The sequence below is a fragment of the Aplysia californica genome, unplaced genomic scaffold (genome assembly GCF_000002075.1).
Source record: "Aplysia californica isolate F4 #8 unplaced genomic scaffold, AplCal3.0 scaffold00065, whole genome shotgun sequence".
In the NCBI taxonomy this organism is placed as follows: Eukaryota; Metazoa; Mollusca; class Gastropoda; order Aplysiida; family Aplysiidae; genus Aplysia; species Aplysia californica.
In genome coordinates, this window is record NW_004797335.1 from 1,048,769 (window position 1) to 1,058,812 (window position 10,044).

At 38.6% G+C, this 10,044-nt stretch overlaps 1 protein-coding gene across 2 annotated transcripts in view; it reads right to left on the bottom strand.

Moving 5' to 3' along the window:
- Positions 1-3,100: 3,100 nt before the first annotated feature.
- Positions 3,101-10,044, bottom strand: part of LOC101855325 (TBC1 domain family member 20) — a 14,555-nt gene continuing 7,611 nt past the window's right edge. For both annotated transcript variants that reach the window (XM_005093508.3, XM_005093507.3), the window contains exons 6-10: positions 9,434-9,525; positions 8,343-8,444; positions 7,141-7,282; positions 5,361-5,545; positions 3,101-3,843 (exon numbers count right to left, since the gene is read on the bottom strand). In XM_005093508.3, the coding sequence (XP_005093565.1) occupies positions 3,636-3,843; positions 5,361-5,545; positions 7,141-7,282; positions 8,343-8,444; positions 9,434-9,525 (729 nt within the window). In that variant the 3' untranslated portion in view covers positions 3,101-3,635. The remainder of the gene's footprint in view (positions 3,844-5,360; positions 5,546-7,140; positions 7,283-8,342; positions 8,445-9,433; positions 9,526-10,044) is intronic.

Below are 10,044 nucleotides of genomic sequence, written 5' to 3' on the forward strand. Positions count from 1 at the left end.
CATGAACAAATGATTATGAACTGTAATGAAAATATACACAACTTGCTAGAATGATGAACAGTGATGAAATAGCTGACGCAAAAAAGCAACCATTTGCCTGTGCTTACCTTCATACAGCCATTCATTCATTCATATTTTCATGAAGCTGTACCCATATGCCCCTTCATCGAGTCCTTCATACTCGTAAATATCGACACACAGAATATCGACACACAGCTATCATGCCACACATTCTCACAAGTTTCCCTCACTTCTATGGCCAGACAACACTGTTATTTCATTCATATTATAATTAAAGTATTATTCTATTACTTCAAAATATTATTCTATTACTGCTCTGGCCCTCGCAGCATTACAAGAGCACACCTTCCCTGACCGTGCCTTCTGAGGGACATCAGCACTCAGTAGATACCAGTTTAGTTTTAGTAGAAGGTTTTACGGTGCTCGCAACTGCATAAGGTCATATGAGCGCCAAGTAGATACCAGTAAGTGAAAAGATACTGATGCAGGTTGTGTTTTAGTTTTAGTAAGTGTTTTACGGCACTTGCAACACAATAAGGTCATACAAATGCTGAAGATTAGAGGTGTTACAAGAGAGTAACAAACACAAAAAAGAAGGAGAGGAGATAAGGACAATAGATGTTTGATAGGAAACAAGGAGCAAAACACACCAGAACATCCGCCAACCACCAACATGATGGAGGTTGTGGACATACCCCAATCTCCCACTGTCTGAGTTCCTGTACACAATGTCCTCTATGAAGCAGAACTATAAAATAAGCAGAGTGCTCTCCGACAACGTGCACACTAGAGTTAACTTCAGTCTGAGTAAAGATTAGTTTTAGTAGAGGTTTTACAGCGCTCGCAACTGCATAAGGTCATATGAGCGCCAGAAGATTAGAGGTGTTACAAGAGAGTAACACATAAAAAAAGAAGAAAGGGGAGATTAGGACGATAGGTGTTTGATAGGAAAGAAGAAGCAAACCACACCAGAGCATCCGCTAACCACCCACAGTCTGAGTAAAGAGAAGTACATCGACCTACTAGTACTTCTCACAAAGTGCTGGAAACCAGCAAGAAAGCTATACAGAAAAGAAAAAAAAAACAGGGAAGAGAAGTAGGACTTACACCTGAGAAAAAAAGAAGGAAAAGCTGACAACTTGAATTTCCACCAACAGCCCACTTGGGAACAAATAAAAGGGCAAGGGAAAAGAAAAACTGCACCATTCTCAGGCCCAAACCAAAATATTTACAGTACTACCTAAATCAAACAAATAAGAGGAAAAAAAATTCAATTACATGGATGAGGCTATTTCAAATGTCGACACGCTTTGACAAAGCATGTTATCGAGTGGAGACTACCACATAACGGGAAAGACAAAAAAGGATTTTAAACAATACAAGACAAGCAGCTCAAACACCTGCTATCAGAAATATCAGAACACATGGGATGGTGCAACAAAATTATCAACAAGCAGTAATAAAAGTCTTATAAGCTAAATGCACAAAACAAACAAACACTTGAATATAGATCCCAACAATGTTGTCAATATCAAGCCACACTGATAGAGACATCGGATTTAGTAGCTACGATCAGACCGCCCCTTGGTATTTTTTGTCTCACAATGAAACTGAAAAGTGAAAGGCCTAGAGCAGAAAGTACTAAAGCCCATTTTGAGTGACTATTATAATGGCTTCGTATATTGTGATCGTTATTTTCCTTCCTAACTTGCAAGCAGAAATTTTCCTGACAAAAAAAGTGTATGAAAATGTGGAATTTAATATGAAAGCCAATCAGAAAGATAAAGATTTCGTTTTACAGTATTTTGATGGGTCACTAGATAAGACAGGGCAAAGTAAGCTGTCTTCATCATGACAACATCAAACTCAAACTACCTTAGAACCTTTTGTTTTCCAAAATCAGAGCAACAATCTACAGGGAGGACTACAACAAAGTTATTCACTTCTCTCAATGCATCATTGCCCAGATATCACTTGCAAGAGCAATCCTATATCAGAGTCAAACTTATGAATCATAAATTTTCAACAATTTCATACACACCAACCAATATCCATTTTATCAAATGAGTAAACAATTCTGAAACATGATCCACTTTTTTAAACATGACATATTCGTAGGCTAAATTTTGGCTTGGAGCTTTTTAGTCAACTGTGACCTCGATTTTCTCTCCCGCCTTGTCTTAACTATCTAAGAATCATAAAAGACAGAAACAAAACCAAAAAAACGGACAGAAATCTATCATAAAAGATAGAAGGATTCTTACAGAAAAAACCTTGCCAAACAGAATGAGTAATAAAAATAATACTACTGCTCTCATTTCTATACAGAGCACATATCCCCGCTCAACAGAAAGCTCTTTACATCTATTATTAACCCAGCAGCCACTAGAACACTAAGAAACATTCTCGGTTTCCCGGGATCCAATATTCTGTACCCACTCCCAACAAAAGTATCCACTTTAAATTCTTTTTTAAGAAGACATCAAAATTGCTAATCACAGCAACCTCATATTGACTATAACATAACCAGTATCTATACCCAAAACAGAAAGGGGCAGCAGAGGGGGGGAAAACAGAGGAGGTCAGAGGGGAAAATCATTTCCTACCACTGGAAACACAAACTGAAAACGAGAGGGAATTAATATTGACATATCTATATTAATGACTATCCCCACATGGTATATGTGATTATAATCGACATTTTAATGTAATCCATATAATCAACAGCATTTACCTTGCTCATTAAACTGGCAGATACACTATCCTATTGCTATTTCAAATTCTTTTTACCACTTCACAGTTGGAAAGGAGAAATTCAGAGAACATTTCCATATATGTGTCATGACACGGTGGAATCAGGCGCCTGTCAATTTTTGGGCATGTGGAGTTATTGGTATCACCTTAAAGCTTTTTCATTTGTCTTGCTTTCGATTAAAAAAAATATCCATTTATCTTGAATACAAATCGACATATTTGTGATTGAAATATATGTGGGGGTCGCCTGGTCTCAGAGGTAAAATTATTGAGAAAATGGCTGTCAAAGTTTAGTCATATCCTTAGCTTGAGAGTCTGTGGAAACAGAAAATTTATATTTTTTCTGCCTTTAATTGACATTTTTCAGTACAATCCACACAGAAACGTGTTCTTAGATTGACATGGAAGATGTTGAGCTAAAAAAATAAAGATTCGATAAAAATTCCCAAAACCTACGAAAAATGCCAATTTCTTCACTTTCATTATTTTGATGAGTGCCTGATTTCACCACGCTGACTCACATATTCTGTCTGCCTCAGTAACTCAGACATTAAGCGTGATACAGGGCTTGACACTCTTTTTCCTCCGTGAGAAAAGCACAGTGTCTATTTCTAGCCTCTTAAGAAAGCTTAAAAAAAACAAAACAGCAGGACAAATAAAGAGGCAAAAACAAGATGTCATTCTTTACATTCAAGCTAGAAAATCAGTCTATTTCCAGCACAGGTAAATTTCTACAAAACAATTGACCGACCGAACAGAATAAATAATTTGCAGATATTTACGAGCAAAAGTAGCAACATTGTTCCAGAGAAAAATTCACAGTTGTTGGCAGGCATGTGGACATATTAAACAAGCAAGTGCTATGAAGAAAATGGGCTCAAGGCACCCAGATGATGCCAGTCGTTCTCGCTGTAAGCATGATATAACACAGCGATGGCAACACCAATCACAGCAGTCACAGTCCACATCGTCATCCGAACAAAAAGCCGACCTCTAGCGTCACTATTTGCTCGAGCCAATCGTCGGGCATTTTGGCTGTCAATGCGATTGAAGTGCTCAAAGACCTCCCTGTTGATATACATCATGATAAGGAATTTTTTTTTAATCTTAAAATATAATCTGGCATTCAGTAGCCTAGTCAACTCTTTCAAATATCACACGTTCAAAATGTACCTTGTGACAGACACCTATAAATACAAAGGATATATTACAAAATGAATTTTGATGTAAACAAGCAAAAACATCTGCATTATCCTCCTTTCCACAATTTAAAAAAAATAATTGTTGATACTTTTCTGGAATATGTGATGCAGGGTTTCTTTTTCTGGGGGGGGGGGGGTTTCTTCTTTTCCCCCTGGCAAATTGAATGTGCGATAAGGCTGGTACTATTAATAAGTACGATAAGGCTGATACTAATAAGAGAAGAGACCGAAATTATATGAAAGGTACTAGGAACACGGTTCAGAAGTAGTGGCAAATGTTACATCAAATGTGATAGTGTAAAGCTTCAACTGACTGTAAATTCGTTGCATTCCCAGTAGTACATTCTAGAGGTTGCTTCAACCATGCCCATCATGGCCAACCAAGGCAAAGTGGAGACTGAATCATTTTATTTCCTATTTCTTTCCTGTGTGACATAATTATTTCAATGAATCAGTAAGCAATAACATATAGCGGTATTTCCAACTTTTATTAACCCCCTTCATTGCCAAGGGGTGTGCATTCCTATGATCAGCACTAAGTTTCAGTGCAGCTTGTTAACAAGTCCAGCAGTCTCATGTATCAGTGTTAGTGGCCTCGCTGTCTACATCTAGCCAACTCGTGACATATAATCAGACCTCCGGTCTTCTGTAGTTTTGGTAAGAGTTTCACGGCACTTGCAACACAATAAGGTCATATAAGTGCCGAAGATTAGAGGTGTTACAAGAGAGTAACTAACACAAAAAAGAAGGAAGGGAGATCAGGGCGATAGATGTTTGATAGGAGAGAAGGAGCAAACCACACCAGAGCACCCGCCAATCACCCACTCTGGTCTTCGATTGGGTCACTTGTTCATATTCCCCATATGACCCATAATTTCGAAAAACTAGCAAATCTAAGTCAAAAAGTGAAATTTGTTGCCTTTTTAAGCAATTCTGGTGTTAAAATTTTGTGAGAGCACTTGCTCGTCCGCAAGACTTGTGATTCCGCATCGCCTGTAAGCCTCGCTTACCACTATGCCCATTCTTTATTCCTGAATACTAACCCACACTGTAGTTGGGGCTTAATCTCTATACAGAAGAATCAAAGCCAGATGAATAGCGGGACATACATGTAAAGTCATATAAGCAAGCAGGAACAGCAAATTTTGTTAACTTTCCTGACATCCATGGTACGGCACAAAGCTGAAAGTTACATATTTCCATGACATACCAGGTGCAGCATGAGGCAATGAAGGGGTAAGTTACGGGTAAAGCTCAAGGTTTTCAACGACTTTATAGCTGCCACAAATCTTTTGCGAACCAAAATGAGAATAAGTACGGTATACTGAAAGCCTGGATCAAAAGAGTTTATAGAGTCTAGCACATGCATTGCAATTTCCTCACCTGTTAAGTCTTATCAACATTGGATCCCGGCTGATTTCTGTTGGAGGATATTGAAGATAAAGATCCCCAGCTCTTTCTAACAAATACTCAATGGGAAGGTCAGAGGGCATTGTTGAAAGACATTTGTGGATATAGCCCATTTCATCTCCTGCATCGAATATGTCCTGTTCCCTATAGAGGACAAACTGAGGGGGAAAAAAGAAGTAAGCATGACGAGGTCTTCAAAATTCAACAAGAGTTGGGATGTACTTTACAGCAAGTCACTATGATCACAAACATTATAAGACAAAGAAGTCTAGGAAAACAGCACCACTGAATAAGAAATAAAGGGAGAAGGCTTCACGACAGCATTCACTAATCACTCATTTAGTTTAGTTTTAGTAAGTGTTTTACGGCACTTGCAACACAATAAGACCATAATATAAGTACCGAAGCTTAGAGGTGTTACAAGAGAGTAACAAACACAAAATAGAAAGAGGGGAGGAAAGGATGACAGATGTTTGATAGGAAAGAAGGAGCAAACCACACCAGAGCACCCAAATCACTCATTGAAAGAAGCAAGCATGACAAGGTCTCCCAAATTCAACAAGGTGTGTGATGTACCTTACGACAAGTCACTATGATCACAAATGTATAAGAAATGGAGGGAGTAGGCTTCACTACAGCATTCACTAATCACCCATTGAAAGAAGTAAGCATGACGAGGTCTTCAAAATTCAACAAAGTGTGTGATGTTCTTTACGACAAGTCACTGTGATCACAAATACATTTTGCAACAAGGTAGACTAGGACAACAGTAACACTGTATAAGACATAGAGGGAGTGGGCTTCACTACACCATTCACAAAGAGAAAAACAATTCACAAGATTTCAGTAAAAGATACAGCAGACACATTTCTCTAACTAAGATTTTACCTTGTGATCAAAAACAAAATGATACACAACAGAAATGTGAGTTGAGAAACATTGAGAAAGCAGTCTTTCCAATCTGAGTAACTAAAGTAAAAATATTTTTTTCAACTAACAAGAAAGACAGTTTAAAAGACAAAAGTGAACAGTTTTACAGACAGAGATCAACCAAATCAATAGTACATCCTCTTATCTTATGATAGAAGCGGGTAACATTATCATATGTATGAAAAAATTCCCCCCCACCCCCGGTCTCCCAAAAAAGGCAGTGGAACACACCTACCTTCCAAAACCTGCACAAGCAATATTTTTACTTAATGCCCACCATTGCAGGCATGTACACTGCATAAACATTTATTTCTCAAGATTTGAAAAAAACCCACACCAGAAAGCAGTCACGAACACAGCAAAGATGCGAGAGGTTTTCACATTTGGAAAAAAATCATTCTCCTGACATCTGTGATTTAAAAAATGCCTGTCGTTCCGCTACACACTACAAGTAATAGTAAAGTAGAATTCCCTATTTTGAAGCGCTTGACCTAGAGTGCAACACCCAAGGTGACAGTGGCTCTGAAGTGATGTCTCTCAGGAAAATGAAGCAACATGACGTTATCATTCAGATACGCAAAGACAGAGAGGGTGATGCATTACTTTTAGCATGTCAGTTTTAGTTTTAGTAAGTGTCTTACAGCACTTGCAACACAACACAATAAGGTCATATAAGTGCCGAGGATAAGAGGTGTTACAAGAGAGTAACAAACACAAAACAGAAGGAGGGGAGATAAAGACGATAGACGTTTGATAGGAAAGAAGGAGCAAATCATACCAAAGCACTCGCTAACCACCCACTTTATCATGTCAGATTACTTACGGCTGCAGACAGATACACAGGCATCATCCGGTGAGAGGCTAAGAAAAAGTCAAAGACTCTCATGATACGCTTGATGTCCCCTAGGACATGGCTGAACCAGGTGATGACCCAAGACAGAGCAAAGATTGTGCCAAGGTCATTTCTATAGAAAAGAAAGAAAGGTAACTAAAGTCATACACTACTCGTAAGTACATTTTGACTGTCGAAACAAGTCTTTTAGCTTCAAAATTATGCCTTCTTTGCCGGAACAAAGAGAAGCACATCGACACAATAATTGCCATGTAATGCTAGAAGAAAACAAGACTAAAGAGACAGAAACAACAGAGGGAGAAAGAGTATTTTAGTTTTAGCAAGAGTTTTACGGCATTTGCAACAGAATAAGGTCATATAAGTGCCGAAGATTAGAGGTGTTACAAGAGAGTAACAAACATAAAAAAGAAGGAGGGGAGATAGAGACGATAGATTTTTTATAGGAAAGGAGGAGCAAACCACAGCAGAACACCCGCCAACCAACCACACAAAGAGTATAGAAGAACTAAAGTCTACCAGTTGTACCTCACAACCACCTGCATAATTATCAGCATACTGTTGGAAAGTTTTACATAAAGGTCAGCTTTAAAAAATCTGCATTTTATGAATAGATTTATGGCAACTGAACTTCAGAAAAGAAGTAGAATGAGCAGATCACAACGGAGTATCTACTAAACAACAATCTTTTGGATAAGATGACTGACAAAAATAGCTGTTCTTACATCATGGGCACCTTACATTCAGAAATTTTGCAAGGAGTAACAAACTTAAAGATATCAAATTTGTTGTTGCAAAGAAAACAGGCTACACCCACCACTTAAAGACCACACACAAGCAAAACGCTTACATCCTGCCTTAAGTAGAAAAGATGGCACAGTAAGACCGATAAAAGAACTTAAACAATGTGCTATTAGGGAATCATTTTCACAAATTGTTATCACTTTCAAGAAAGTCAACTTTCCATCTATTTTACACTGACACTTCTATTGGCAACAAATTGTTCTCAATTTTCAATTTCTTGAAAGTCAACATTCAATTTGAATCACACAGACACTCTTTACACAAATTTATATGAAACATTTTTTAGCGCTCTTGAAACACATTTACGATTATTATTTTTTTCATCAGTGTAAAAAATACATCAATATTCAACAGCATAGGAGATACAGTACCGTTGCATATGTTCACACAGCTCAGGATTGCACTTATTGACCAGCGGGTAGATGGTATTAAGCAAAAGAGAAGTTCTCTCCATTGTATCATCCAGGTACTCTCTGAGAATACACAAAGGAAAGCATAATTAAATGTTTACTCTTTGAGAACAAATGGTCGCTTTTAAGCACAAGGGGGCTATCCCGAAAAATGCTGTTCTGAGAAAATTGAAGGTAAAGTTTTTCCCCCTTATTCAGTTTCTTTAAAAAACAAGGACAGTTTTCTCTATAACCAAACAAAAATACACACCAATGAAACCAAACTACTATAGGTAGGGCAAGGCCCACTTTTGGTATAGGTCAAGATTTCTGGAAACCCCAGAAATCCAGGTTAGCCCGCTTGTCCTTAAAAGCGACCAAATGAGTAATGTATTTCACATCAGGAAATTGCAGTTTCGGAAGGATACATCGGCAGAATTTAACATAGTATGGTGAGGATAAAAAATGGCCAAATAGTACTGCAAAGTCAAATTGGGGGGGGGGGGGGGGGGGGGGGGGGGGACCTCAAGATTTAATTTCCATCTTTGATAGGACCAAGCAAAGCAGGTGGATAGCCAGGAAAACTCCCGAAACAGTGTAAGTTTAAAAATTTCCAATCACCGTTTTGAACTAGCTTCAACTTCCATTGACTCCAGCATGACACCTACTGAACAAACTCGCAGAATTTCACAATCCTTTTGTCTCGGTAAGGTCATTTCACAAAGACAGTTGTCTCCACCCACAATAATCCAACGCTAATCATTATGTTTCACATAAATCCCACTTTTCTCAAACTACATAGGAAAGAGTGTGCAATTGTGTGTGTGTGTTTGGGGGGGGGGGGGGATATGGGTAGGTACAAGGACTAAAAGGGATGGACTTCAAGTGTTTCAAGGCTCAGATTGGATAATTGCAGTAAATTCTTATCTATTTTATTGATCTTATCTCAATATTTCTTTATTCAGTACAGGGGAATTTCGCTTTGCTCATTACTATTCTTTTCAATATCATGACCTAAAGATAAAGTACTAGATCTTAAACGGGTGTCAAAACTCACTAAAATATTGACATACCTCATATATGACATTGCCAACTTCTCCACCATCGCAAACGCTAGATCCTCATCCATGCACAGGAGGAATGTGATACAAACATCATGAAAGCCCTACAGAGAAGAAAAAAACGTAAAACATTTCAAACAAATTTTGCTCAGAAACAAGGTCCACAAAGTCCTTTCCTTAATGGCATAAGTACAAAACTAGCTTGGAGTCACACACACACTAGAGCTGGGTCGCGAGCGCGAGAACGGAATTGAATCGCCACTCTTCCCTGTGGAACGCGATTCACGATTCACTTCAGCGGAACGCGGAACAGTATCACCTTCCAATTCCCGATTCACTCCCCTGTCGCTGCTTGTTTGTAGCTCTATCTGATCCATAGGCCTAGTGCTGCTGGTATGTCGCGAGCGCCAGAACGGAACATGAAACTGAACAGTTAGCACGACTCCCCTTATTTTACAAAAGATGGTATAGTTCAACCCCCCTATTAAAACAAAATGAACGGGTTCCAACCAATAGACAGAAGGAATTTTATGGAGTCATTGTCTTAGCGAATCATGGGATGTGGGGGGGGGGTTGAATTTATGGGGTCGCTAAATGAGGTCAGTAGAGGAGCGCAACGAAGG